Source organism: Drosophila serrata, unplaced genomic scaffold (genome assembly GCF_035046125.1).
Source record: "Drosophila serrata isolate PLE 108 unplaced genomic scaffold, ASM3504612v1 contig_382, whole genome shotgun sequence".
NCBI lineage: Eukaryota > Metazoa > Arthropoda > Insecta > Diptera > Drosophilidae > Drosophila > Drosophila serrata.
In genome coordinates, this window is record NW_028257280.1 from 1,157,835 (window position 1) to 1,184,735 (window position 26,901).

Consider the following 26,901-nt stretch of genomic DNA (forward strand, 5'->3'; position numbering starts at 1 on the left):
AGTATTGCAAATTTCTTTTGATTGATACGAATTTATATATATACAAGCTGGCTGAGTTGGCTCAGGGCAGGAGGTTCTCTCATTAGTAATTATTAATATCTGTATGTGTATATTTGTAAGACTAAATCTAAATGGTATCGCGTTTTTTGGCAGTGTATCAATAATACTATATAACTCAGGCACGCACACACACACACACACGGAGCTACACTCTCTCACGCACAGCCAGCACAGATATGACAAACTAACACGCTACATTCAGTTATATTTGCTATGCATTAGCGATAGGATATTGGTAGTATTACCCCCCAAGCACACACGCCCACCTTAACGTATTCATACAGTGAAAGCTCTCTTTGGGAGATTCCTTCCTTCTTTGTTGCTACTTTTCTATTCTTTAAATACTCTAGAAATTCATCTTGTTCCAGGTCACTAATATAATGAACTTATTTTTATGAAAATAATTCATATTAAAACTAATTTCTGGGTTATTTCGAATGTTTAAATTTCAAAATTAACCCTATTGCTTGTTTTAGTATACTTCATCCATCTTAAAGAGTTTCTACTGTACTGTCAAGTGGGTGTGTGTGTGTAGGAGGAGACTTCATTCTTGGCATTGATTGGTAATGGCAATGATTTGGTTTTCGTTTCGTTACTTGTTTTGGAACTACTTAATGGAAGGAACTATGCATCTTCTCGGGAATCTAGCTATTCTATACTACAACTCTAGACGGGACTTGGGTTAGATATGACCCTGCAGCGAGGACTCGGGTGGTCCTCAAAGGTACAATGTATATACGTATTTTCGGTTCGATATTTAGAGACACGGAGGAGACAAAGGATCAACCGTTTAACGATTAGTTATAAACAGAGTAGACGACTTAGACAACCTCTTGTGATCTTCTCGATTTGCTTCTCCAACCGATGTTCAGCCTCTATCGCCTCCTCTGTAGGCTTCGGTGCTCCGGGGAAGGCGATGATGATGATGCTCATGTTATCCCGACTGCCCTGTGTTCGCATAAACGTATTAAAGCATTAAATTCTGTATAGGATTAATGGGAACACCCACCACACTCCCACACTCACCTTGTGCAAACAAGTGTCCACGACCTGATTGGCAATGCTCACCAGGTCACTGGTCACACGCATTCGCGAATGAATGAAGCTGCACACATCCTCGTTGGTCATTACATCCCAGATGCCATCACAGGCGAGGACCAGAAACTCATCGCTATCCTGGCGGCTCTGGCAGAAGATCTCCGGTTCCGGGGATACCAGCTGCTCGCACTGGCCCTTCTCCTTGACGTTCTTAAAGTCGTAATCGCCCAAAGCTCTCGAGACGGCCAGCGTGCCGTTCACCCGCTTGATCATAACACTGCCACCGGCATTGTGAATGCGCTCCTTTTCCTCAGGCAGAATGGGCTTGTGGTCCTGCGTGGCGAAGACCGGAACTCCTTGGCGACAGAGAACGGCACGGGAATCCCCGCAATTGGCGATATACACTTGGGTGGGACTGACAAAGGCGCAGACGGCTGTGGTGCCGCCGCATTTCTCTTGATCCTTTGTGAACTCTGGCAAATCTCGCATCACCTCATCAATGCGCAGGAAGCCCGTGCGTATGCCCTTCACGTGATCGCCGCTAATGAACTCCTCGGTGCTAACGATGCTGTCCAGCAGATGCTTAGCACAATGCTCGGACACCTTGCAGCCGGCATGGCCGTCGAATACAGCGAAGAAGCTCCAATCCTGGAGCGAATCCCCGAGACCGGCGCGCGCATAATAGGCATCCTCCATCTCACAGCGCCAGCCCTGCATCGAGCTGACGCCGAAGAGCAGCTTATTGCCCTCGCCCTGGTCATTGTGCTTGGCGGTTTTCGGCTTATCCAGGAATCCGCCCATGTCTACTGAACATGCTGTGTGCTGTGTGCCGGGCGGGTGTAATTCGTTCGCTGCGCCAAGTAGACTCGCCTGTGTCCCAAGGAGCCTAGAGAGAGAGTGGGGAGTATTCAATTAATCGACTGGCAAATCAATAAACAAACACTTGTGCCTAGTTTTTGGGGCCTTGAACTTGAACTTGGTGTGTCTGAGAAACAAACAAACCCTGGGAAGTCACAAAACGAAGGCCTAGACAACATATAACGATTATTTACTCAAGGACTTGGAAGTAATAATAGTTTTCAGTTAATAAAGCAAATATTTATTTGATATTGCTCCGCTATTCTCAGTCACGATCCCTACAAAAATAATGAAAAGAAAAAGTTTACGTCAATTCAAGACTTTAAAGGCTTCTCCGGAATGGGGTTTAACTCCCCAACAAACACTCAAGTGTCAGGGTCTCGGCATTGAACAAAGAGCAATGGGAGTTGAGTCATATTCGGATTTCAAGCATTCATGAAATATTTGTTTACTATTCCTTTGGGCTTTAACCATTTTATAGTGTTTATTTTGTTTTGGGAATTCTCAGGGAGTGGATTCTAGTAAGGGGAAGCTCTTGCCTCAAAGGTAAACTTTGTACAAACTAGAAATACTGTTTGTTGACGGAATCTTATTTCGGATCAACCTTATATGTTCTAAATCAATTCATCTGGTATTGTAAACTACCAAGACTTGTTTAAAAAGCGGCTAAGAAATCGGAATTTGTATGTTTTGAAATATTTAAAACATAAATAATGATTTCTTCCCAACTGACACCTCTTAGTTTCTCGTTTCAATAATAGATTACAATTTTAAACTTTAATTCTATATTAGCTTGGGAATTCGTGAGTAAATCCGTGTTTGTATTGAATAATTCATAATGATTTCGGTGCGGCTTCCCTTCTTCAAACTTTTGAGACATATTTTTTTAAGCAAGGACACCACAATAACAATAACAATAACACTAACAACAACAAAAAGCAACGACAAGTAAATGGAAATTCTCAAGGCAGCTCCATTGGCCGCCCACGCTTTTCCACCTCCTTTGCCGCCGCTACTTGTTGGTGTTTTTTAGTCTCCTTCCCTTCGTTCACTTTCCCTTTTGCACATCGATTTATCAAGGACGCGCGCGAGCCGCCTTCGTCCTTCCTTATTATTTATATTAAATTCCTAAATCTAGCGTTATTATTCATATGGACGCTTCGAGTGGTAGAAAAAAAGAAACGTTTAGGAAAGGTATGAGATAGGGATAGGTAAACAGAGAGAAATGGGTTCAAAAACCGCGGCAGCATCCAGAATTTCAGAGTTTCTCCGCTGCTTCGCGCTCGCTCCCAATAACACCAGCAGTTGGCAGTCCCATTTTCAGAATGTACCGCAGCAGGTGAGGGGGAGGGGGAAAACAGGCATGGCCCCGAAAAACCGAAATTGTTAATGAAAACACACACTCGTCGCGCGCGATTTATGAACTGTTGGCGCTGTTGGGGAAACCTTCGCTCTCGTTATTTTCACCTCGCAAATTTTAAGTTGATGGTCTTCTTCGCCTTTTGCCGCCTCCTTCTCTCCACTCGTTCTACTTCTTTGCTTTCCTTCTTCGCTCTGCTTCACAGCCGCCTCTCCGTTCGTTTTCGTGCCTGTGGATGAGCTGCGATTGTGTGTGCGCCCGCGTGTATATGTGTGTATGCGAGTGGCTGCCGTAAGTACGAAAATTTAAGAACAAAAAACTCCGCGTGTCACCGTTTTTCGCATCGCCGTTTTTGCACCTCCCGAATACCGGATGAATTAAGCGTCAATTTACACTGTTTACAGACCACTTGCTGCAAATGCAAAGCCTAAATTTGATTTTTTCTAATATTTTGATTAACAAAGTGACGCACTAGAGCTGGAAGTAGAACTGTAAAAACATCGAGGTCACAATCGATAATATTAAATTGTATGATATATCGATTGAAACTTTTAAACATCGATACCTCAAGAATAAATAAGCGGACGAACGGAATAGTAAAACTCGCTAAAGTTAATATAAGCGCCGGAAAACTTTTAGTTTGCAATAATTGTTGAATATTTCATATTTTGATGTAGGGATAAATTTATATATATGTAGATAAGAAGCAACATACTAAATTGCCGATTGAAAGTTTAATTTCTCCACCAAGTCAAAACCAATCACTCCTGTTTATGGTTATAGTTGTTATAATTGAAAAATTTACAATTTCTTTTAATTTTTTACGATTACAAAGCTTCAAATCTACCCAAACTGGTTAGGAATATTTGTATATCGTTTAATTTAGTAGTATTATAGCAATGCAAAACATATGTTTATTATTTTGAGTGTGCCAATAGAATAACGTAAAAAATACTAACCAATACATACTAAAATATACCACTGACCTTTTACCGACAATTTTAAAGCAGTGGCGCCACATATACATTTAATGTAACATGAAGTATAATACATGTCAAAAACATGTTTTGAGTAAAAACACAAAAACAACAATCAGTATGTAAGTACCTATGATCAGTAATGTGTATGATCAGTTACTTACTTTGAACACTAATAAACAATGACTTACAACTTTTATAACACAACACATTTTTGAGACTTGGCCGGCAGAAGACACCTCGTTCCGGGGATGTTAGAACCAGTTGGGAATCATATGCACATGCACCGATGTGCGAGATTTGAATGAAACTATGTAGTTATTCGTCTATATAATTTTACTAGTATATAAGTCAGAGCATGGCGAATCGGTGGACTATATATGTACATATATATGTATATATAGTTGCCATCGGAACAATCGGAAAATTTTAAGTAAAAAAGTTATCTTTTGCTGTTTTCAACAGATTTTCATCAAATTTGATATATAGAATAGAATAGAATAGAATATATAGAATAGAATATATATATAGAATATATATATAGTTTATATAAAGTATTGGTTAAATAAATAGCATTCGATTTTATGTTTCAGAAATTACAAATTACACGACATGTAAATCATTTAATTATATTATTTAATAATTATTATAGATAAAATAATATCAATAAAAATATTAATCCAAAAATTAATTAAAACCTTCGTATTGGCGAAATAAAAAAAAAATAATAAACTACAAAGAGTTGGTATTCATTTCAATGTTTATTAACTGCGATAGAAGAGCGAGTGCACAGCTATCTCGACTTCTATATTTCACAAGACGCTAACGGTGGTGGGATAGTCCCATTCAGGATCAGCAAGGCATCCGTTCATCTCCTCCAAGGACTGGGCATGGTTCGCCTTGTAGTTCCTCTGGGCCGTCAGCTGGCAATCGGAGAGCGTCTTCTTGATGCTTCCCACCTCCTCCAGGAGGCTGGTCTGGTGGTCGGCGGCCTTGTCGGAGACATCATCCAGATCCTTGGAACTGGAGGGACCCTGCAATCGGGTAAGGATATGGTTTGTAAGAACTTTTCAGTAATAAATGTATTTGAACATTTTATAGAACTATTATAGATGTTATTTGAAGCACTTTAACCTTATTTATTATTCGAATATTTTCCCCAACTCTCACCTTATCGGCCAGACACTCGAAGGCCTTAGAATTGGTGGTATCGCCGTCGCAGAGCAGCATGGATCCGCAGGAGGCGCGGACGGAGTCCCTGAGCTCGTCGCGGGCGTAGGTGTAGCTTCCGTCGATCAGGACGAAGGCGTTGTCGTAGGTGTCCTGGCAGAACACAAAGTCCGCATCCAACTGGTCGGCGTGACCCTTGATCACGGGAAGGTAATAGTCGAAGCAGCCCGCGTTGAAGGTCTCCCCGGAGCGCAGGACGGGGGAGTGGAGCAGGAAGTCGGTCAGCGTGGTCTCCTCGGTGATCTCGAAGGTGGGGGGTACCGCGGAACCAAATGCAACTCCAATGAGCAGGAAGATGGTAAGAGTTTTGAACAACATTTTAACTTCTGCGAGGTAGAGGAGCAACTGGGTGAAAATGTGAAGCCTAGAGGTTTTTATACGGCAAGTGCTTGGTAGTCCACTCGTAATCAGACTCTTTAGATTTATGATCCCATAATTATCGGAGGAAGTACTTATTCACTAGGTATTAATATGACGCTGAGTCGGGCAGGTCTCCTTAAACAGTATAAGCGAAACCCCCGAAAATGGCAAAGATTTGCTTAGTTATTTCTTAATGTGTTATCAGAAGGATCTCAAAAATATAATGGTAATATAAATATTATCTATAAGAAACTACACCGACGTCAATTATATAGGTCAAACAATAATAAATATTTCTTATCCATGGAAATTTTTCACTTATCTGGCTTATCAGTATAATGTTATTCTATTTGATGGTTTAAGTGAACGTAAATAAATTAAGGGATTAAAAATAATCAAGGAAGGGGCTTTCTTTCTAGAATAGAAAACCCCAAAAGTCTAATGATAGCTAGATCAATTACTCACTGAAAGGAAAGTAGTAACTTGAGAAATATTTTATATAGTTCGAAATCGAGATCATAAATCATAAACTCATTATCAAGGGTAGTTATTATTTAGTCGCTTTTATCAATGAATGTCGTAAAAATCATTATCTATGAAGGCAAATAGAATTCAAAGAACTTAGATAACTTGCTATTAAAAACTTTCACTTAAATAAATGTTAATATTATGCAATATTTACAATTTTGTTATATTTGTTTAGTTTATTTTAGTTGGGAAAGTCCTATCTATTACCGGGGTTGCTTCAGCTACATCCTACTAAAGATCATTAATACCATAAATCATAAATATTATATTAAATTAAGAGCCAATTTATTTTTTTCCTATTTTTAATGACTCAGGAAGACCAACCGCTTTCAAATATCAAAAATTTAAGCGAAATTCTTCGAACTGTGGCTATAAATGAAAACGGAAGCTCATAAACAAAACTTATGTCGTTATTGAGGAAATTCCCCTTTTAATTGGGGAAATTACTTTTCTCACATTTGGAGGTGGACCTTTGACTTATGATTGAGTAATTTAAAAGTAAATTTCATGAGAAATGATTTTCTAATTGTTTAGATTTCCGAATGTTGGTAGATTCAAATTTTTATGACTTTCACGAAGTTTGTTATTTAGGTACTAAACATTGAGCCAAAAAAATGTATATATAATGTAATATATAAAAAATATATAAAAATTTTTAATGCATTTTTTTGTACTTAAATTTAAATGATTGACTTTCAATAAACATAAACAAAAAAACTATAAGCTTATAAGCCAGACCAAATCCTTTATTTTACAAATATTTGTATTGATCGTCTTTGCTATAATGCAATTGAAGAGCCACCAAAACCTAATATCAATGAAAGAAATATGCGAAGTTCTTAGATAGAAATAAGCCAAACAGATTTTCGGGGGTTTCGCTGATATTTCTACACGATAAGGATGAGTGAATACGTACTACCTCCGATAATTATGGGATCATAAATCTCAAGAGTCTGATTACGAGTGGACTACCAAGCACTTGCCGTATAAAAGCCTCTATGCTCCACATTTTCACCCAGTTGCTCCTCTACCTCGCAAAAGCTAAAATGTTGTTCAAAACTCTTACCATCTTCCTGCTCATTGGAGCTGCATTGGGTTCCGCGGTGCCTCCCACCTTCAAGATCACCGAGGAGACCACGCTGACCGACTTCCTGCTCCACTCCCCCGTCCTGCGCTCCGGGGAGACCTTCAACGCGGGCTGCTTCGACTATTACCTTCCCGTGATCAAGGGTCACGCTGACCAGCTGGACGCGGACTTTGTGTTCTGCCAGGACTTCTACGACAACGCCTTCGTCCTGATCGACGGAAGCTACACCTACGCCCGCGACGAGCTCAGGGACTCCGTCCGCGCCTCCTGCGGATCCATGCTGCTCTGCGACGGCGATACCACCAATTCTAAGGCCTTCGAGTGCCTGGCCGATAAGGTGAGAGTTGGGGAAAATATTCGAATAATAAATAAGGTTAAAGTGCTTCAAATAACATCTATAATAGTTCTATAAGATGTTCAAATACATTTATTACTGAAAAGTTCTTACAAACCATATCCTTACCCGATTGCAGGGTCCCTCCAGTTCCAAGGATCTGGATGATGTCTCCGACAAGGCCGCCGACCATCAGACCAGCCTCCTGGAGGAGGTGGGAAGCATCAAGAAGACGCTCTCCGATTGCCAGCTGACGGCTCAGAGGAACTACAAGGCGAACCACGCCCAGTCCTTGGAGGAGATGAACGGATGCCTTGCCGATCCTGAATGGGACTATCCCACCACCGTTAGCGTCTTGTGAAATATAGAAGTCGAAATAACTGTGCACACGATCATTTATGGCAGTTAGTTTTGTATATTAAATATAATTATTATTAATTGAAAAGGTGTGCGAAACCGATACAGACTTTTCAATGATACTTAAGAGGCACACGCTTAATAGTTCTAATCAAAACAGTAAGTGATATACCGTAGTTAACACCTTCTTTTATCTTTAGAGTTAATTGAAGCCTCTGTATATCAGCTATAAAGTGTAATTAAAAAGATAACAAGCTGCGGAGGCGTATAAATACGTCTCCCGATATCTATTCCGGCAAAGTTCTATCCCAAAGATGTTCCGGAAACAGTCCTCACTCCTGGTGCTCCACCTACTCTGTCTGGCCACCACCATGGCCACCAAGGTGCCCAAGTTGCACTTCACGATCAAACCCAATGCCCACATTGCGGAGCTGCAGTCGGAGAGCAGGGAGCTGGCAGCCACCCATGGAGACGTCTCCTCCGCTTGCTTCTACGTCTACAAGCCCATCCTGGACAGCGTGGCCACGGAGTACGAGACGAACTACGGGGCATGTGTCTCGGCCTACGACAAGTCCTCGGGTGAAATCAAGTCCAAGTACGATCCCGTGCGGAGTGACATCATGGGAACCACCCAAATGACGTGCGATGCCTGCTGCAAGGTCTGGGTTGCAGAGGAGGAGACCGAATTGCTAACTCTGGTCCAGCGTGTCCAGTGCGCCGCCGAAGTCTCCGCCGAGAATGCCAAGATCTTGTACAGCATCTCGAACAATGCCACGGAGAACAGCGTCAAGATCCAGGAGGAATACCGCATCGTGGGCACTCAGCGGGACATTTGCGTGAACGATGCGGAGCGGAACTATGTCCAGGACACGACTACCACCTATGAGCAGCTGAACGCCTGCCTCAAGGGTAACCAGCCAGTTCCCGTTCCCACACCAGAAGCTCCATATACAACCACTGGAATCCCTAATCCCCCAACTGCGACCATCCCAGATGGTTATTATACCACACGAATTTAAATTTGAGATAGAGAAACGCCTAAATGCAGCAAATAATTTAAGATTTTAATCAATAAAAATCAGGCCAATTGAGTTTAAAATATTTTCAAAAAATTATTACGTTTCAAGTTTATGGAAACCAACTTTTGGGGCAACAGTTTATTGAAAAATCTTTTACAAAGTCAAGAAAGGATATATTAAAAGGTTTCAAGTTTAAGATCACTTTTTTATGGCAAGTATGATATAGTTAAAGGACCTTTATAACATCACTAATAGATGTAAAGTAAGAAACTATTATCCGAACTATGTTATGTTTTATTTTAAACTCGGTAGAGTACTTCGATCGATTTAGGGTTTTATAGATTAAAATCATAATTGAAGGAAGAATGATTGTTGAAAATATAGCCCCCAGGTTATATGGATATGATTATTAATATCATTATGATGTCTTAATCTTTGAAATATCAAAAAATATAGCAAAATACCAGAGCTTTTGAAAATAATATGAATATGTGCAATATCGTTAAAGTATTTATAAATATATAGAATTTCAGATCACTTATATGTCATCGAATCTCTAATTTGTGGTTCTTAAGAAATAAAATTTAATTTAAATTCATATACATTTTTTAAATAATTCAATTGAGTATTATAGATAATCAATTTGATTTAATAAAATTACGAAAATTATAAAAATTCGAATTAAAATTCTTATTCCAAAGATGGTCAAGGTCGAGAAACTGCTCTGTCACTTGTCAATTATTGCAATTTAAAAACAAAGTTTGAGATAATCATAATTAGAAAACATCCGAGGATCGTGGAATAGTTTGGAGGGGAAATTACACCATGTCAAGCGTAATAGGTTTAACGGTGTACTGAAAATTTGGTATAATTGCTAAGCAATTATCAAAAGAACTATCCAATTAAGAAATACTAAGAAGCTTCGGCACTTCCTCAAACACAAAACAATTAGGAGGGGAGATAAGAAGACTCTTCTTCTCTTGGATATAAAAGCCACGTTCCCCACTTCCACGACATCCAGTTGTTAGCCCAAACTCTGCCCTCAGTCATGTATTCCCCACACATAGTGTTGGCCCTATTCCTGGCCCTTGGCCTGGCCACCGGCCTGGAGCTGAATCTTAGCCTAAACCTGAAACCGAACCCCAACTTTAAGTTAAAGTTGCCGACCAACAAGAAGATCCTTGGCCTGCAGCAGCAGACAGAGGTCCTGGCTGCCCAGGATCCGCAGAAAACTCAGCAGTGCTTCAACTACTACAACCCGATCCTCAGCGGGATTACGAATCAGTATGAGAAGAACTACGGGCAGTGCAATCAGGATCACACCACAGGCAGTAACCAGGTGATCCTCACCTTCAACCGGACTCTCTACGATATCCAGGATGCTGCGGATCAAGGCTGCTCAGCCTTCTGGCCCTGCGGTTCCATTGTGGACTATGTGGAGGCCTTCCAGTGCTTTGCCAATGCGGTAAGGAATAGTATTTTGAAGAAAATTACTTTATTTGAAACACATATTATGTCCCTAGGCTGCTGAAGAATCAAAGATCTTGTACCAAGTGTCGGCCAATGCCACTGATGCGGCTGGCAACCTGAAGATCCATCTCCAGACCCTGGACACCCAGCTGGAGATCTGTGTGAACAATGCCGAGAGGGATTACGTTGAGGGAACCACCAGCTCCTATGAGGCTCTCAAAAATTGCCTCGACGGAGGCAGTTTGCCTGCAGGAACAACTACTCCTGGAGGTTGGGTTACTACTACGGTATCTGGTACTACTCCGAATTGGGTTACTACTCCGCCTGTTGCCTAAAATTTAAACAAACAGCTACCAAAATGACAATAAATAATTTCGATTGAGCCTGAATATTATTTAAATAGTTTTCGATAAAGTCTTAAAAAATATCCTTAGTGGCAGACCACCCCGAAACCCCGTATCATATCTGTGCCGAAACCGAAACTATCCAGCTAATTTCTTTTATGTCCTCATTTAACGACAATCCCTTCTGCGTTCCTTCCAGTTGATCTTTTTCCCACACTTGGCCATAGACACACTATCTATCTGTCTATCTGTCAATGGACCTGCTCCTTTGACCTTTGACCACACCCAAAATTAAGAGGAGAAAGGAAAACAGGTAAACTGAAAGAAATCAGTTCGCATCTTGTCCTCGGACAAGAGCCTGCCTTTGAAGGACTGCCGCCAAACCGACGTAGCTCTTTGTCAGAGCTCTGTAAAAATTTTGCGCTTAATTAATTGTGAAATATTGGCTGGAAAATCAATTGACAATTGAGTTGTAATCGCAATGGCAATGGTCAATGGACCAAGTTGGCCAAGTAGGCGTCGGGGAATCCAAGGAGATCGTCGAACCCGAGAGCCAATGGCTTTGACTGGAGCTCGGTCTGGAGCTGGAACTACAATTGCCAGTCATGTCTTCATAAATTTCATTCCGACTCCGGTCTCCCCCTCTCTAAACATGCGCCAAAAACACACACACAAATCGGGCCTCGAGTATATACACTATATCCTATAGATATTCCCGACTATTTCATCTTTTGCCGACGGCGTACGGCGCATGTTGTATGCAAGCCTTAAATTGAATCGTTACAAATTTTGTTGCTCGTTATAGCAAGCGTTTTATTGCCATTGCCCAACCAGTTTTCTGCCTTTTTTTATTATTATTTTTCTTGGTTGCAATGCAAAGCAGCGGAAAAGCCAGTCCAAGTCGAAGTTGAAGTCGAAACCAATCCTGAGATTATGATCGCCGAACCAGGATCCCGCCTTCTTCGTCTAGAAACGGTAGCCCCTGATCTCCAGCGGCAGCGTTTAATAACTTCATTAAATGCCCTTTGACATTTATGCCACAAAAAGAGACACACACACACACACACTTATTTATGTGGCACTATCTCTACGATGAGATCGGTACAGGTAGCCCAAGGAACCCTATAAATTACACAATCATCAGATAGGAAAAACTGTTTACAAGCCGAGACTCGGGCCAGGCACGCCCACAGTAGCCACTGGGGAGACGGACACGGAGACGATGTCCACTAAAAAAAAGGTCATCAACTATTTAAGAAACTATTTTTTACACAGCAAGAAAATGTTACCTAATAGAGGTTAATTGATTTCGGTATTACAAAGAGTAAAAATATGGAAAAATGTTCATAAATTCTTTATATATTGCAATGACATATTATTATTGAATACAAAAAAAATGTTTTCAACTAAAAATATGTCGTAGAAAAAATATTTTAAAAATCGTTTGATAAAATATAATGATTTTATGTATTTTTATTAATATAATATGGTTAATAAAAAAGTTGGAAATATCGATATTTAAAGGCAAATATGTAGTTTACTTTCAAAATTATATTTTACTTTTGGCGGAACAACATAATGTACCATAATTAAAAATACTTTGAATTTATCATCTAGCTTTTAAAAAATTAAAACTAAAAACAAAAAAGAAGCTAGCTTTGAGGAAGCCAAAATTTGTATACCCTTCCAGCTTAAAATTGGATCAAGGAGTCGAATCCTAAATCGATCATAACTTAGCAAAAAATGCAGAAAATTCGAATCGGAAAACTTTTCTTTGATAGTTTTTATTAGGTTAATAAATAATTTATTAAAAAGAACTACAATTTGAGTCAATTTTTTTTTTACAATTTTAATGATAAACCCTTAAAAAATTTAGAAAAAATTAAAAACTTAATTTTCTGCGGGAGATGCCTAGATCGATTCAGCTGTTGATGCTGATCAAGAATATATACGGTTAATAGGGTGGAAAATTACGAATTTACTGCGTTTTCAAACTTCTTTAATATAATTTACACATTTAGTTGATCTATAATAACAATTTGTACTTGAATGTAATACTTATCGAACTTTCCTCGTATTCCATGCATTGCAATAATAATAAGTACTCTAATAATACGATTACTTTGATATTGTACCAAGAAAACTAGTACTTTTCTGTATATAAATTTAAGTTAAACTATTCTACTTATATCTTTTCCTCAGTGCACTCCAATTGATTAGTTTTCCCTCTAAAAACTATTTTTTATGATGCAACAGCAGGAGGAGCAGCCGCGGGTCAAAGCTAATTGCTCTAATTTCTAGCTAAGCAGACACAGACGCGCTCTTGACATTTTTGTTTCAGGCAATGCCATAAATATATATTGCCGGACGATCAGTGATCGGATCGGCGAGATCGCAGCTTGCCGCCCGCCGATTTTTATCAGGCTCAAACCCGAAGGAGACCAAGTCTGGGGATCCGAATTTGTCGGCGGTTTGTGGCCCTTTTTTCTGGCCAAAAACAATGGCCATTTGAATTTTTAGTTGGCCCGGAGACCGAGCGCAGTCAAAGATTTATTACTCCCAATGCCCTACAATCTGGCGGGACATTGGCCTGGCCCACCCAGCCTTATCTCTCTGAACTATACGATTGTATATATAGGTATATATAATCAATATATATACAGAGCTTTGCCAGCACGTGGCAACCGAGAGTCTAGAAAGCCAGCTCCGTAATCAGAACATTGATACGAACAAACGACTCGTAATTGATCGACTAATTGCTGCTGAATTCGAGTTTTGTTTTTTATTTTCATTTTTTAAGAATTTTGCGAATTATCACAAAAATGTGTTTCAAAATTAACACGACAGGCATAAGCTGTTCAAGATTATAATCTAAACACATGTTTGTCTTAACGGGGAAATTCAGATACTACGAAATTTAATTTAAAGGGGTTTTATTATAAAATTTATTAATAATTGTTTAGGAATTTTTTAGTCAAGCTGTGAGAATATATAGATTAAAATATATATTTAATTTTCTTATTAAAAATAATTAAAACGCAATAATATTAAATAAAGTGACTAGGGGTGTAAAGCGAATCCTATATAACAGAAACAGATTATCGGTTTTATCGGTTTACCAATATTCGTTATCGATAAATCGATCATTTATTTTATACCTAACCAACGACTTTCTTTTTGTATTTTCGTATTTTTTTATTGTTAGAGTCTTCCCACTTCGACTTTAAACAAAACACAAAGGCACCTTCGATCGATGCCGCTGTGATTTTTGCGTAAACGAGAATCCAAATCCGAATCCGAAAAGCAAATCCAAAAGTGATCGATAGGCGGCGGCCCGTCGACAGAACTTTGGTTATCGTTTCGGGGGCCATTGTGGAGCTCTTTGTGGAGCTCGGCTCTCGGATGTTGGCGGAGCAGAATTATTATGTATCTCGGAGCGATTAACAGACGCATTTCAATTTTATTGCGCCAGATCATTATCGGAGCGCGGGACTCAACCTTTTTGTTTGCTGCGACAACAAATCATTAGATCATGATGATCGCGATGATCATAACAAAATCATAATAAAAACGAAAACACCAGAGTGGAGTGGAGTGGAGTGGAGATCCAAGTTTCGGGGAAGGGGGAAACCAACCAGGCGATCACCGATCGGGCTTCAAAGAGCCCGAAATTAACATTGAGGCGCGAAGAGAAACTTTCCTTTCGCCGGACGATGCCAATGATTTCACCCAGTGCCACATATTGAGCATATTGGCCAATGCCAGCGGCGAAGGAGAAGGCGAAGACGACATCACCTAGGAATGCACTGGAAAAAATACAGTGTACTAACCAGAATATAGATGGATTAAAGTAGAATAATCTATACAAATTCATAATATTTTTTGATATTTGTAACTATTTCATACATACAGAAAATAAGAACGAAAAGAAACAATTCAAATGCATCAAGGTTAAACACTTAAAATGTCATAAGAATTAAGGGGAAAATTGAAACAAAATCTAAAACTAACCCTTGCAAGGGTATTATAATTTCAGTCAGAAGCTAAAAATGCAGTGAAGAAGTCATTTCCGACCCTATAAATCATATATATTCTTGATCAGCATCAACAACCGAGTCGATCTAGCGAGGTTTGAGCAAAATTAAATTTATTTTAAATTTGCACCATTTTTTAGGGGTTAAAATTTGTAAATTTGAACGTTGAAAAATTGATAAAAATTTAAATATTTTTAAATGTTAAATTGATTATGCAGATTTATTAAACTACTAAAAATTAACATAGGACAGTTGTCCGAATTAAAATTAATGCTTTTTTCGCTGAGTTACGATTTTTTTAAATTTTGATTTGTCGAACAAATTTGCATATAAAAATATAGTTAAAATCGATTAAAAAATAGAATTGCGCCTTCAGTCAAAAGCTTAAAAGAAAGTGATGGAACCATTTCCGACCCCATAAATCATATATATTCTTTATCAGCATCAACAGCCGAATCGATCTAGCCATCTCCGGCAGAAAAGAAAATTTCAACATTTTTTCACATATTTATCATCATTAATTTTATATCTGTAAAATTTTTAATATTGTCAAAATTTTAATTTAATTAAAATTTTAAATCGAGTATGCAGATTTATTAAACTACTAAAAACTAGCACAGAACAGCTTTCCGAATTAATATTAATGTATTTTTGGCTTAGTTATGAGATTTTTAAACTTTGATTTGTAGAACAAATTGTCATATAAAATATTCGTTTAAAGAATGATATTATATTTGGAGTCAGAAGCTTATAACACTGCCAGGAGTTATTTCCGTCCCTATAAAGCATATATATTCTTGATCAGCATCAAAACTCGAGTCGATCTAGCTACATATGTTTGACATAAATTTAATTTTATCAAAATTTACAACATTTTTTAAGAGGTAATATTTTTAAATTTGAATTCTGAAAAATTGATAAAAATGTAGATATTTTTAATTGTTAAATTGAGTATGCAGAGTTATTAATCTACTAAAATTTAACATAGCTTTCCGAAATACAATTAATGCATTATTAGCTTAGTTATGATTTTTTTAATCTTTGATTTGTCAAAAAATATGTCACATAAAAGTAACAATAAATATTGTTTCAAAAAATGCAAATATTTAAAACTGAGTTATTTTCGATTTCCGATTCGATCCATATATTAATATTAATTTTCCATATTTATGATCTTAAATTCCGATATATTAAAGTCATTCGAGAGTGTATTGAATGTGATATTGTTTTTCTGATGTATAATTTTACAAATTCATATTTAATTTACGTTCTCAATTATATTTCGAGCAGTGCATCGTCATCATCATTGCGATGATCATGTCCAAAATGAAATGGAGACGTGCCATTACGGATGGCTGTGGCAATTAGACAACAAGTGGCTAAGCCTGCTGGGCGGATTAAAAATGGTATTCAGAGGTAAGCCATGTATAATACATATATTGACGGTCAGTTCAAAGGCCTGCGATATACTAATCAGCGAGAAACAAACCCGTTGACTGCGAGATGCAGGTGTGAAAATCGTTCACCGTTGGGCTGGCAGGGAATAATGGGTGGCCATAATGGGTGGCAATGAAGCGCAGCGGTTGAACAAATAAATTAATCAAAAGGAAATCGGCGTGGAAAGCAAACGAGGGATTTTAGTTACCCGCCGTTGACCGCTAATTCACATATCATTTATTTTATAAATTAGCTGAGAGATCAAAGCCATCGCCATCACTTTGGGAGATGTCAAACAATGGTTAGTATACATTTTTTGTTGTGATCTTGCCGCCGTTTCTGGGAGAGCTACGAGGCACTTCGGAAGCACTTGGGCTTCTGTGGCCCGAAATACAACAAAAACTGGGAAAAGAAACCCGAAAATGGTTTAATTTGTTTGTGCAGCGGCAGCGTTTGGTAAATGAAACGCTAAGTGGCCAACAGCTTGTTTGGCCAAGGGCCGTCTATTTACATACCTCAACTCCGGAGTTCTTCCCTTCTCGCCTGACAAATTGCTTAGCTGGCTTTTATTTTGAAGCGATCAAAAATCGGGAGAAATCACAGAACTTGGAAAAACCCATGGTTACTGGTCATAATTCCTACGCTTTCACTCCCCCCCTAATCACCTTATCCCCTTATCAATTTCAGAATACAACTTTATCGCTTAATCCCCGACTTTTCCAATTACAAAAGGCACTGAGAATATGTTTCAGCCTCCTCCTGTGTGTTTGCTTTGAAATTGATTTGACTTATGGTACTTACACCCCTTATGAGGGTGTGTTAACCACCCGTAGCCCCGCTGCTCTGTTTATCCCATCAGTTCCACCCTTCAGTGCCACTGAATTCCTCTGATCCCTTGCTCTATGATATATGTAGTTTTGATAACGAGAGCATTTAAGCCTGAGAAAAAGGGGGTGGAGGGGCGGAGAAGGTGGCAGAGATGGCAAAAAAAAGGGGTTATGGAATTAGCTAAAGTCAATACCTTTACCTTTTTGATAAATTAAGAAAAATTATTATAACTAAATTATATGGAAAAACAAGTATAAACTGTTGTGTTAAACTGTTTTTTAAATTTTATTTATTTGGCATCTTAACTAATAAATACTTTTAAAATAAATAATGAGAGATTTAATGATATTTCAGTTTAAATTTAATATATATCTTTATGCAAACAGTAGTTATACAGGAAAAATAAATCGACATTCCTTTTGATGTATTGAAATGTTTTAAATAAGAGGTAAGACATAGTTAAACCATTATGTTTCAATATATATATATAGCATACAGAGAATTTCGGTAATGTATTTATTAAGATGGTTTATATATTATAAATATAAGAAGAAATAATTCAATAAAGTTTTTGAAGATATCTACTACAATAAAGCTTTTTACCATTGTATGGGATTATTATTACTCATATATTACAACAGCTTCTTTCAATATTTATATTGCTAAAATATATAGAAATTATTACTTAAGAAAATATTAAGTAATAGCATCTTTTCTAGCTATAAAAAATCGGAAAAATCCTAGCTAATCTAACATCTCTCTCCAAGACAAAGTTTCCTCGTAATTTGCCCGCCTAACGAGTTCCCTTTCCCGGAGAAGACTTAGTCCCCAGAACCCACAAAACCCACCCTCGCCTCTCAGCCTCTTCTCGTGGTGTTGGTGGTGGTGGTGTACACATCCTCCTCCTCCACATCCTAGTCCCTGGCCTCCTCGTCCTCCTCGTCCTCCTTGTATGTGTTCTGCTGGCTGTCGACGCATATTAATCCAATTATCATGCACTGTGCACGAAATCACTTAATCGTTTCGAACTGCGGAAAACGGAGGGGAGAGACGAAGGGGGCTTTTCTCTGGCTTGTTTCAACCAAAATGGTTTCACTCGCATAGCAAATGTACATTCATATACATTCATAAGCATTCATATATTGGTATAATTCCGGTTTAGTTGCATTTAGTCACTGGCTGCTGATTATGATTGATGCCAAACTGCAGGGGATGGGGAAATGTCGTTCTGTGACAGCTTCTAAATTGGTTATAAATACAATGGGAATTTCTGCGGTTTCGGTTGTGGATTGAATTTGGAAATATACTGCTGGAATATTTACTTATAATATAATATATAATAATATAATATTATAATTTCTCTTAATTTAAAAATTCAGTTTAATTCTATCCTTGCAGAGTGAAGGATTCATTTCCGACCCTATAAACCATATATATTCTTGATCAGCATCAATAGCCGAATCGATCTAGCTATGTCTAGCCAAAATTTATTTTTGTCAAAGTTTTTTCAATTATATAAGGGTTAAAATTTTGAAAGTTGAAGTTTGGAAAATTGATAAAAAATGTTAATTTTTTAAAATTCTAAATTAAGTATGCAGATTTATTAAACTAATAAAAACTAAAATAGAACAGCTTTCCGAATTAAAATTAATGCATTTTTGACTAAGTTATGGGTTTTTTAAGCTTTGATTTGTCGCAAAAATTGTCCTATAAATATATCGATAATTATTTATTCAAGGAATATATATTTTTTAAGCTCTCCCAACACCAATCACCTTCCCTTTGAATCCCTATTAACCTGTGAGGTAAACTCAGGGAATAAATATTACCTTCACTGTCCCACGAGCCTTAAGCGGAGAGCAAAACAATTTGATTTAATTAAAAAATTATGGGATTACATACATTAATGCTTGTCAAGCAATATATATGCAAATTTCGCAGCGAGGGGAAGCACACGGATGACAGCGAGCAGACTGCGGCGAGTGTCGCATATTAAAGAATATTTTATTTGCTTTTATTACACACAGCACGCCCAGTTCACCCCGGTGGCAGGACCTCCAGGACCACGACCAGGACCTGTCCTCCGTCCAGTTTTTCCTCCGGAAACTTGCAGCAGCGCAGACTCCGATGATATGGAACCAAAAGTGAGAAAAAATATGGCAAAAGATGCCAGCGACCCACAATGAGGCTGAGAATCTAATAAATTGTGGCACTGTCACTTGGCTTAGTGAAGGATAACTGGCCGCCGTTGCACGCCTCCCCCAACAACAACAAACAGTTACAGCATTTTGTGCTGCAAAAGGACTCATCAAAAATTCATAACGCGCCACGTAATAAAAATTATTCAAATTTTTCGCAGGGCGACGGGTGGCATTTTAGGCTTGGGTTCCGGGTTCGGGGTGCCTTTGGGTTCCGGGTTCGGGTTCGCAAAAGGCAACTAAATTGCGGTGATGTTTCATAAGGATGGCTGGCAGTCAGAAAAGGAACAAAAAAATTAAGAGGAGGCAGGCGACAAACGCAGAAAAAGGACAAATCACACCCTCGATTATGGTGCGCACAGGGAAAGACGCATATGCACAGCAGGGGTTGAAATATTATAGTTACAGTAATTAAATAGATAATTAAAAAAAAAGATTCTTTTTTATAATATAATTAATAAATTAGGTTATTTATTTGTATAATTGCTGCCATCTAACTTTTAAAGCCTTGGATACTAACAAATGCACTAGAAAATAGCGAAAATCAGATATAAAATATAGATACTTCTTGGAAAAAAATATAGTTTTTAAAAATTTACTCAATATATCATTTAAACAACCAATAAGTATATATTTTTGATAACCTCAAAGAACTGTGTATATTAATTTTATATTACTTTCTGTTAATTTTAAGTTTGTTAATATTTTTTATAAGGATACAAATAAATACTATTTCGCTGACCGCCACTGTCCTTAATATCCCACAAAAAAGGGAGGTGGTGGAGTGTTAAGGATATTCATGGGTCGTGTGGCCGAACGGAAATTGAATGATTTTGCGCAACAGTCGCGGAAGTTGCTACTTTATAGTCATTTAGTGGTTGGTCCTCGGACAATGCATCACAGGCTTATCACATATCAGGGGGCTGGCTGCCTGTCACGGGGCGGATTATGGCCAAAAAACCACACGATCCACGGCGAATGATGCTCACAACATTTTACAGAAATCGAAACCTGGCTAGGATGTCCGATAACAAAATATAAGCGCCGCAGGACAATGACAGCGCTGTCGCTTCCCAGGCGTCGACGCTGTTTCCGCCGGAAGTGTAATTTGATACTTTTACAGCTCCGCACGAGCATCGCAGCTGAAAAGGGTTAGGGTTCCGGGTTTGAACTCCCTAGTAGCATGTACTACTCAATACTACTACTCAAACTTTTCTCCTGGAGGAGCAGGCTAATTTCTGCAATTGACTTTTAAACCCTGCGAAACGAAGCGGCGCCTGTCGTCAGACCTGCTGCAGAACAACGCACACATAACGAGCTCCTTTTTTGTCCGCAAAAATTGTGCATTTCAATTCAATTTCCTCTCCACACACACACAGGGACACGGGTCGATATGCGATGATGGCCAGGATGGCCTAGACCAGGCCAAAGCTGGCCTCAATGAATGCCCAGGCAGAGAAATACCTGGCAAGGTACAGTAGTCATTGCCGATGGTGAATAGGGGAGAATTTTTAATGGGAATTGAGAATTTGAACAAATTTGAAAAAGGAACATCAAGTTTTACAGAATTTCATTCATATTAAAGTAAATTTTAATTAATAAGCATTTGTACCTATCACCTAATAAACTTGAAACAATACAAATAATTAAGTACAATATTCAATTAAATATTTAATGCTAAAAACTTTATTAGCATTATTTTTAAATGGAATAAAATTGTGTCAACAGAAATATATGACTTCATGTAACACTTTTGTAAGAAATGTTAAAAATGTACTTAGAAAGTGTATGATAATTTTAATATTAATTCAAAAGATTCGTGCTTTGATTCCAGATTTTCCAAGAAAATTGCCAAAAAAAGATTCCCCCTAAAACCCAATAAATAATCACTTGCTAAAACAAAATATAAATATTATTCACATTGAATTGTAAATTGTTGATTGGGAATCACATATTTATGACATTATCAGTAAATGTTTCTGGGAATTAATTTGCTTGTCACAGCTTTTTTAGCTTTAATTCTCAGCTTTTGAGTTATATTTAAGAATATATTTAATAAATAATAACACCAAAATTGAAATCTATCTAGCAATCACTGTATGTATGCTCTGCCTCGTATATTTTTGCAATTTCGTTGGCCAGTTTCCAGGGCCTGTTTTTGGCCATTGACTGAATCGCCTGGCTACGTGGCCAACTTCCCCTCGAAGCTCCCCCCGATCCACGATTTCTCGCTATATATCGCTATATATCTCTGTAACGTGGTGATGTCCGTGAGTGAGTGAACTGTCACAATTGACGTGGGGCGTATAAATTTTACATTTAACGAAAACGTAATCGAATTGAGCGAGCTGTATATGGCGAGGACCCACAAAAAAAGAAGAGAAATAACCGGAGAAGAGGCAGAGGGAGCTGTTAGCCAGTTAGCCAAGTTGGCTTAGTCCTCCGTCGCCCAACCGACTCTGTTCTCAATATCCACCCCGATCTCTTATGAAGACATCAGGCGAGGCGCATGGCAATTTGTGGGACGCCACAGTAAGGAGGGAGACGACATTTCAGAGGGGATTCAGTGGTGATTTGGGGGCTTTTTGGGATGTGAGGCTATGCCAATTTGATGGCAGCATGCACAGAATGCATTCATCAGGCCAAGATTGTTAGCCATCCTGCTGGGGATTGGATCGGGATTGGAATTGGAATCTGTATCGGTTTATGTGCATTCCCGAGCTCACATTATTAACTGCCATGGAAGCGTGTAATGGGCCACCCTGGAAAAATAATAATGAGCAGTGTTTGTACACTCGAAAGGGGTGTGAATAATTTTTATAAAATATCCTATGATCTAGTCTAATTAAATAAGGAAAACTATATGAATTTATTTATATATATCTCTTTCTTTCCATTACGTTTTAATATGCTCTATAAAGAATGTATCGTTTCTGTTATTTATAATTTAAACTAACTTGTATCTTAGTAAATACTTATTTAAAAGAACCATTGAGTTCTTAAAAGACTCTCCTATTCTTCGGGAAAATTATCCCCAAGCATTAGAAATCATTTGATTTTATGGCTCAGTGTAATCGAGCCTCTTATTTCGAATTTAAAAACCCCACGGCTGTTACAGCCACCTGGGGACACATTTGGCCAACGTTTTTCAATCAGCATAAAAATTTATCAAATCAAATACGAATTCAAATACAAATACAAATACCGAAATACTTGAATACTTGAATACCTAATCCGAAATGCAAATGTTAAAGTAGTGCTGATGATGATGTATAAAAATCGCATGACAATCAAATGCTGAAATGAAATCGGGAACGTGATGACGATGCCCGGGAAATTTGCATGTGAAAGGCGAGCGCTTTTCCATCAAATCCACAAAGTTTAAATGGAATGCAAATCGATTAAAATGAAATCCAAAACCAATCGCAGCTTTGTTTGCCTTCGGAAAATGGGAAATCTTTATGTATATAGTAGTAGTAGTAGTTATATATATGGGCGGCAGCTGCTCACAAATCGTTTAACTCAAATTGACTTGTCAATATTTAATTAGGCGTTGGCCGGGTAACAAGATGCGGGTCCTGTCCTGTCCTATCCTGGCCCCTTTCCCGCTTTGATGTCGCCTTGGAAGCAGCGCTTCCTGCGGATTAGTTGGCGGTTTCCTTTAGTCTCAGCGTTTCCCGCCGTCGCCTTTGGAGTGGCTATCAGTCTGTGTTTGCACAGGGGGAAAACATCAAGGAAATTTGACAATAATTCGGAGATTTTTGGAAAAGATTTGAGCCTAAATGGGGCTTTGAAAAATATTAGAAATTTTAATTTCAGAGAATACTATTACCACAGCTTTTTCTTTATTGTATTTTACATTATTTCAGGTATTTATTAAGAAGTTTACATTTTGGATATGGTTTTGAAAAATAATCAAATATTTTTGCAACATATCAAAATTTGAAAAACTCATTGCTCAGTTAAAAAAGGATTATTTTAAATTGGGAAATCTTTCCCATGTTAGATTTTATTAAAATAATTAATCTGCATACTCAATTTAAAGTTTTAAAAAAATTTAAATTTTTGGCAATTTTTGGACAATTTTAAGTATTTAACTCCTATTAAAAATTTGGATAAAATTTAAAAAAATTTATATTTGAATATTTGTATATTTAAAAAATTAAGATTTTAGAATTGAATCGGAATATACATGACTTTTTGCAATCACTGCCTTTTTGTCCATTTTATGACTTTAAGAAATACCGAAATATTGCCTTTTTTAATCAATATTTTTCGGAATTATGTATATGAATATTTTTGGGTACAAATGAAATGTTAAAAATCCCATAACTCGGTCCAAAATGCATAAATTTCAATTCGGAAAGCTTTCCTATGTTAGTTTTTATTTGAATAATAAATTTGCATACTCAAATTATAGTTTAAAAAAATTTATTTTTTTCCAATTTTATTTGGACAATTTTAACGATTTAAGAGCCTAAAAAACAATCAAAAAAATCGTAGCTTTGTTTTTCTGCCTGAGTTAGCTGGATCAATTCGGGTGTTGATGCTGATCAAGAATATATATGATTTATAGGGTCGGAAATGACTTCTTCACTTATTTTCAAGCTTCTGTCTAAAATTAAAACAATACTAATGAGAATATATTAAAAAACTATTTTTATTTAAGAAACTTAAACAAGATTTTTAACAAATTTATATTTTTGATAAATAATAAAAAATAACTCCCTAAATATTTTATTATGGTCTTCTTTTCATTGATTTATTTCTTTTCTCGAGTGCCAATGGGGCGTATGCGCAACCTTTGCCATAATCGTCATCAATCATTCGATCGGCAGAAAAATCTAATAGCAATATCTTCCCCTCTTCCCTAACAATAAACGTCAAATGCGTTCTTAATACAATTAAAGGAAGCTGGTGCTACTAGCCATTCAGGCATTAAGAGGCTTAATTTTTTGCTGGCTTTGATTTTGATTTGGATTCTGATTCCGATTCCGATAGCCGCCTTGTCCTTTGTCAAAAGGCTAACGTGAAACGTGAAAAAACGTGTCCCATTGACACTCAGCTTGATGAATGATCTGAAGGGAGAAAGATATATATATATATATATATATATATATATATTCCCAGATATATCGCCGGACCTTGACTGACTGCTGACACGTGACACGGCGTCGCTTGACGAACTTCCTCGAGGGTTTTTTCAGGGTTAAATAAATATTTTTGGCGGAAAGGTTCTAATGAGAATAATGTGAAATTGAGATTGTCGATTGCCTTTTGAAAAATAATGTAAGTTAACTAAGGCAAGGCAAATCTAAACCCTTTCTGAGGTCTGTTTGTGTGATTAATAATGGGATTTTTTGATGTTAACAACTTGAAGAGGGTTCATGAATGATTTTAAAGTACATTTACTTTACAAATAATAAAATGTTCAATATTAAAATTACTTTTAATAGGTAATTTACTTATATTATAATAATATAATTTCCCACCTACAGCTTGTTTTTCCTTCTATTTCCAATTTTTCCACAACTTTATTAGCAACTTTCAGTTGCCACAATTTGCTACGATATTGACAAAAGTGTCAAACGATTTCCAACAAGTAAGAAAAGTGGCATAAACAGATAAATGTATATTTTATAACACAACCCCCATCCGATCTCATTAGCTGCGTTCCCTCGTCAGAAAACTCCCTGGAAGGACAAGCGCAATATCTGGGAATTTTTGCAATAGTAAACGGAAATTTCTCACAACGCTGGCAAAACTTTTTGTTTCCTGTTGTTGTCAATAACTAATTCGTTTGTCATTTTCCGTTTACATAACATATCAGCCCGGCAAAAGGGGGAAGGGGAGAGCCACAACGACCGCAATTCGAGGCAACAAAATGCTCTGCACACACACATACATGCACAAAAGGACAAAGTTTTTGCCATAGTGTCTTGTCCTCGGATCCTTGGTTCTCCTTGTTGTTGGTTTGTTTATCGCTTCACTGACAACATTATTGCAAAAGTGTTCGAAACATATTGAAAGCTCAGAGTAAACAAGAATAACCACACATCCCACCCACATTTTCCAACCCCTCCTTAGAGATATATGTATATATTTTCACCCCCCAAAAAAAGTGGATGCTGTTGTGTAGGCGTTTTTCACACACACACTTCAAGTGTCAATTTTGTCGTGGAGCTCATAAAATGGCAGACTTGCCATGAAAAAGACAGTGGTGGAGGCACAAAAAAACAAGGGGAAACTTTCTAAGGATCAACTTTTTTTGTCATTTTTTTATAGGACGTAAGAAAATCTTTCAACAATGGAAGACAAAAGGAGAAAATATCAACATTTACATAGAAAAGAAGTTTATGAAAATTGATATTAAGATTAGAATAATACCTTTAAGAAGTTTGTAGTAGATTTAAATGTTTCGATAAATGTATTCTACTACTACTAGAAACTACTACTTAAACTAATTAATAAGAAATAAAATATGTTATATTGCAAATAGTTTATCGATGGTTAAGATATTGTTCGATATTAAACTATTCGATATATGATTCGATACAATTTTAAAGGATATTTTTGGTAACGCCCCTGCTTTCTTGGCCTATAAGAGTTGTTGTTATGTTTTCGTCTCTGCGATTTACATTAATTTGCCATTTTTCACGCTGTGCTCCGGGGCACTTCAAAATTTATGTCTATGGGCGGGTGAATCATAAAAAAGTACGTCAGGACTTTGCCTATGTAAATGATGGCGGGGCGGCAATGAAAAAGGATCAGGCTTAAACTACGAGTTCGTCCTGGAAGCTTGAGCCATGCCATAAAACGCAGCAAGACATTCCCCTCAGAGAGTGTTTGTGTGAGGATATATATATATTTATCCTGCGAGCTGCCAACAGGTTCCCCGCTCGGAGATTTGCATTCGGAATAAGATTGGATGAGGAGCTGACAAGGCAGCGCCTGGCAGCAAGCGAAAAAAAGAAATGTTAATTTAGTGCACGATGCGTTGACAACGACAACGAGGAGGCTCTTATGCAGATATATCAGTCACCATCCGCATCCGAATCGAGACGAGACATCACAGCCATCTATCCTACCCAGCCGGGCTGCTTGTCATAAAGCGATCAAGCAGGAGGCTTGACATTTCAATTTGCAAGCCGAGAGGAGACGAGCTCCAGGCACTGTCATGCACTCGAATAAAATGTATATAAAAGTAGCAGGAAAATCGGTTAAAATTCTAGGGAATAAATGATATAAGCAAGTACAGAAAGTTTCAGAATTGCTTCTGTCCTGATTCTCAAAGAACATCCTTGTTTCTGTGAAAAGAAAGCAACATTCAGCACTTGAGCACATTTAAAGTTTCCTTTATTTTTAATGATATTTAAATATTA

The 26,901-nt window shown here is 37.6% G+C and overlaps 5 protein-coding genes across 8 annotated transcripts in view; 3 read left to right on the forward strand and 2 right to left on the reverse strand.

Moving 5' to 3' along the window:
* The window catches only part of alph (protein phosphatase alphabet), a 35,404-nt gene extending 31,566 nt beyond the window's left edge, over window positions 1-3,838 (reverse strand). For 2 of the 4 annotated variants that reach the window (XM_020955456.2, XM_086840080.1), the window contains exons 1-3: window positions 3,424-3,834; window positions 1,087-1,984; window positions 891-1,008 (exon numbers count right to left, since the gene is read on the reverse strand). In XM_020955456.2, coding sequence (XP_020811115.2) covers window positions 891-1,008; window positions 1,087-1,899 — 931 coding nt within the window. In that variant the 5' untranslated portion in view covers window positions 1,900-1,984; window positions 3,424-3,834. Of the gene's footprint in view, window positions 1-890; window positions 1,009-1,086; window positions 1,985-3,423 lie in introns of all 4 variants that reach the window. The other 2 variants (XM_020955458.2, XM_020955457.2) reach the window with 1 other exon arrangement.
* Window positions 3,839-5,035: 1,197 nt separating this feature from the next.
* On the reverse strand, window positions 5,036-5,864 carry LOC110186786 (uncharacterized). Its single transcript, XM_020956061.2, has 2 exons — window positions 5,464-5,864; window positions 5,036-5,327 (listed from the first exon to the last, which is right to left on the reverse strand). The coding sequence occupies exons 1-2, from the start codon at window positions 5,839-5,841 to the stop codon at window positions 5,106-5,108; spliced, it is 600 nt and encodes a 199-aa protein (XP_020811720.2). The 5' UTR covers window positions 5,842-5,864; the 3' UTR covers window positions 5,036-5,105.
* A 1,584-nt stretch (window positions 5,865-7,448) lies between these two features.
* Window positions 7,449-8,311, forward strand: LOC110186833 (uncharacterized). The gene is made up of 2 exons (XM_020956122.2): window positions 7,449-7,835; window positions 7,972-8,311. The coding sequence occupies exons 1-2, from the start codon at window positions 7,458-7,460 to the stop codon at window positions 8,191-8,193; spliced, it is 600 nt and encodes a 199-aa protein (XP_020811781.2). The 5' UTR covers window positions 7,449-7,457; the 3' UTR covers window positions 8,194-8,311.
* Window positions 8,312-8,503: 192 nt separating this feature from the next.
* LOC110186347 (uncharacterized) lies at window positions 8,504-9,208 on the forward strand. Its single transcript, XM_020955494.2, has one exon. It carries the CDS (start codon window positions 8,504-8,506, stop codon window positions 9,206-9,208), a length of 705 nt encoding a protein of 234 aa, XP_020811153.2.
* Window positions 9,209-10,256: 1,048 nt separating this feature from the next.
* LOC110186346 (uncharacterized) lies at window positions 10,257-14,821 on the forward strand. The gene is made up of 3 exons (XM_086839897.1): window positions 10,257-10,673; window positions 10,732-10,953; window positions 14,606-14,821. Exons 1-3 carry the CDS (start codon window positions 10,257-10,259, stop codon window positions 14,819-14,821), a joined length of 855 nt encoding a protein of 284 aa, XP_086696023.1.
* Window positions 14,822-26,901: the final 12,080 nt, after the last annotated feature.

Excerpts from the sequence above, each read along its gene's own strand:
- LOC110186347 (XM_020955494.2), top strand. The coding sequence starts at position 8,504 with ATGTTCCGGAAACAGTCCTCACTCCTGGTGCTCCACCTACTCTGTCTG.
- LOC110186786 (XM_020956061.2), bottom strand. The coding sequence starts at position 5,841 with ATGTTGTTCAAAACTCTTACCATCTTCCTGCTCATTGGAGTTGCATTT. Across the intron at positions 5,328-5,463 it reads TCGAGTGTCTGGCCGATAAG|GGTCCCTCCAGTTCCAAGGA; the intron begins GTGAGAGTTGGG and ends ACCCGATTGCAG.
- LOC110186833 (XM_020956122.2), top strand. The coding sequence starts at position 7,458 with ATGTTGTTCAAAACTCTTACCATCTTCCTGCTCATTGGAGCTGCATTG. Across the intron at positions 7,836-7,971 it reads TCGAGTGCCTGGCCGATAAG|GGTCCCTCCAGTTCCAAGGA; the intron begins GTGAGAGTTGGG and ends ACCCGATTGCAG.
- LOC110186346 (XM_086839897.1), top strand. The coding sequence starts at position 10,257 with ATGTATTCCCCACACATAGTGTTGGCCCTATTCCTGGCCCTTGGCCTG. Across the intron at positions 10,674-10,731 it reads TCCAGTGCTTTGCCAATGCG|GCTGCTGAAGAATCAAAGAT; the intron begins GTAAGGAATAGT and ends TTATGTCCCTAG. Across the intron at positions 10,954-14,605 it reads CAACTACTCCTGGAGGTTGG|AGTGGAGTGGAGTGGAGTGG; the intron begins GTTACTACTACG and ends CGAAAACACCAG.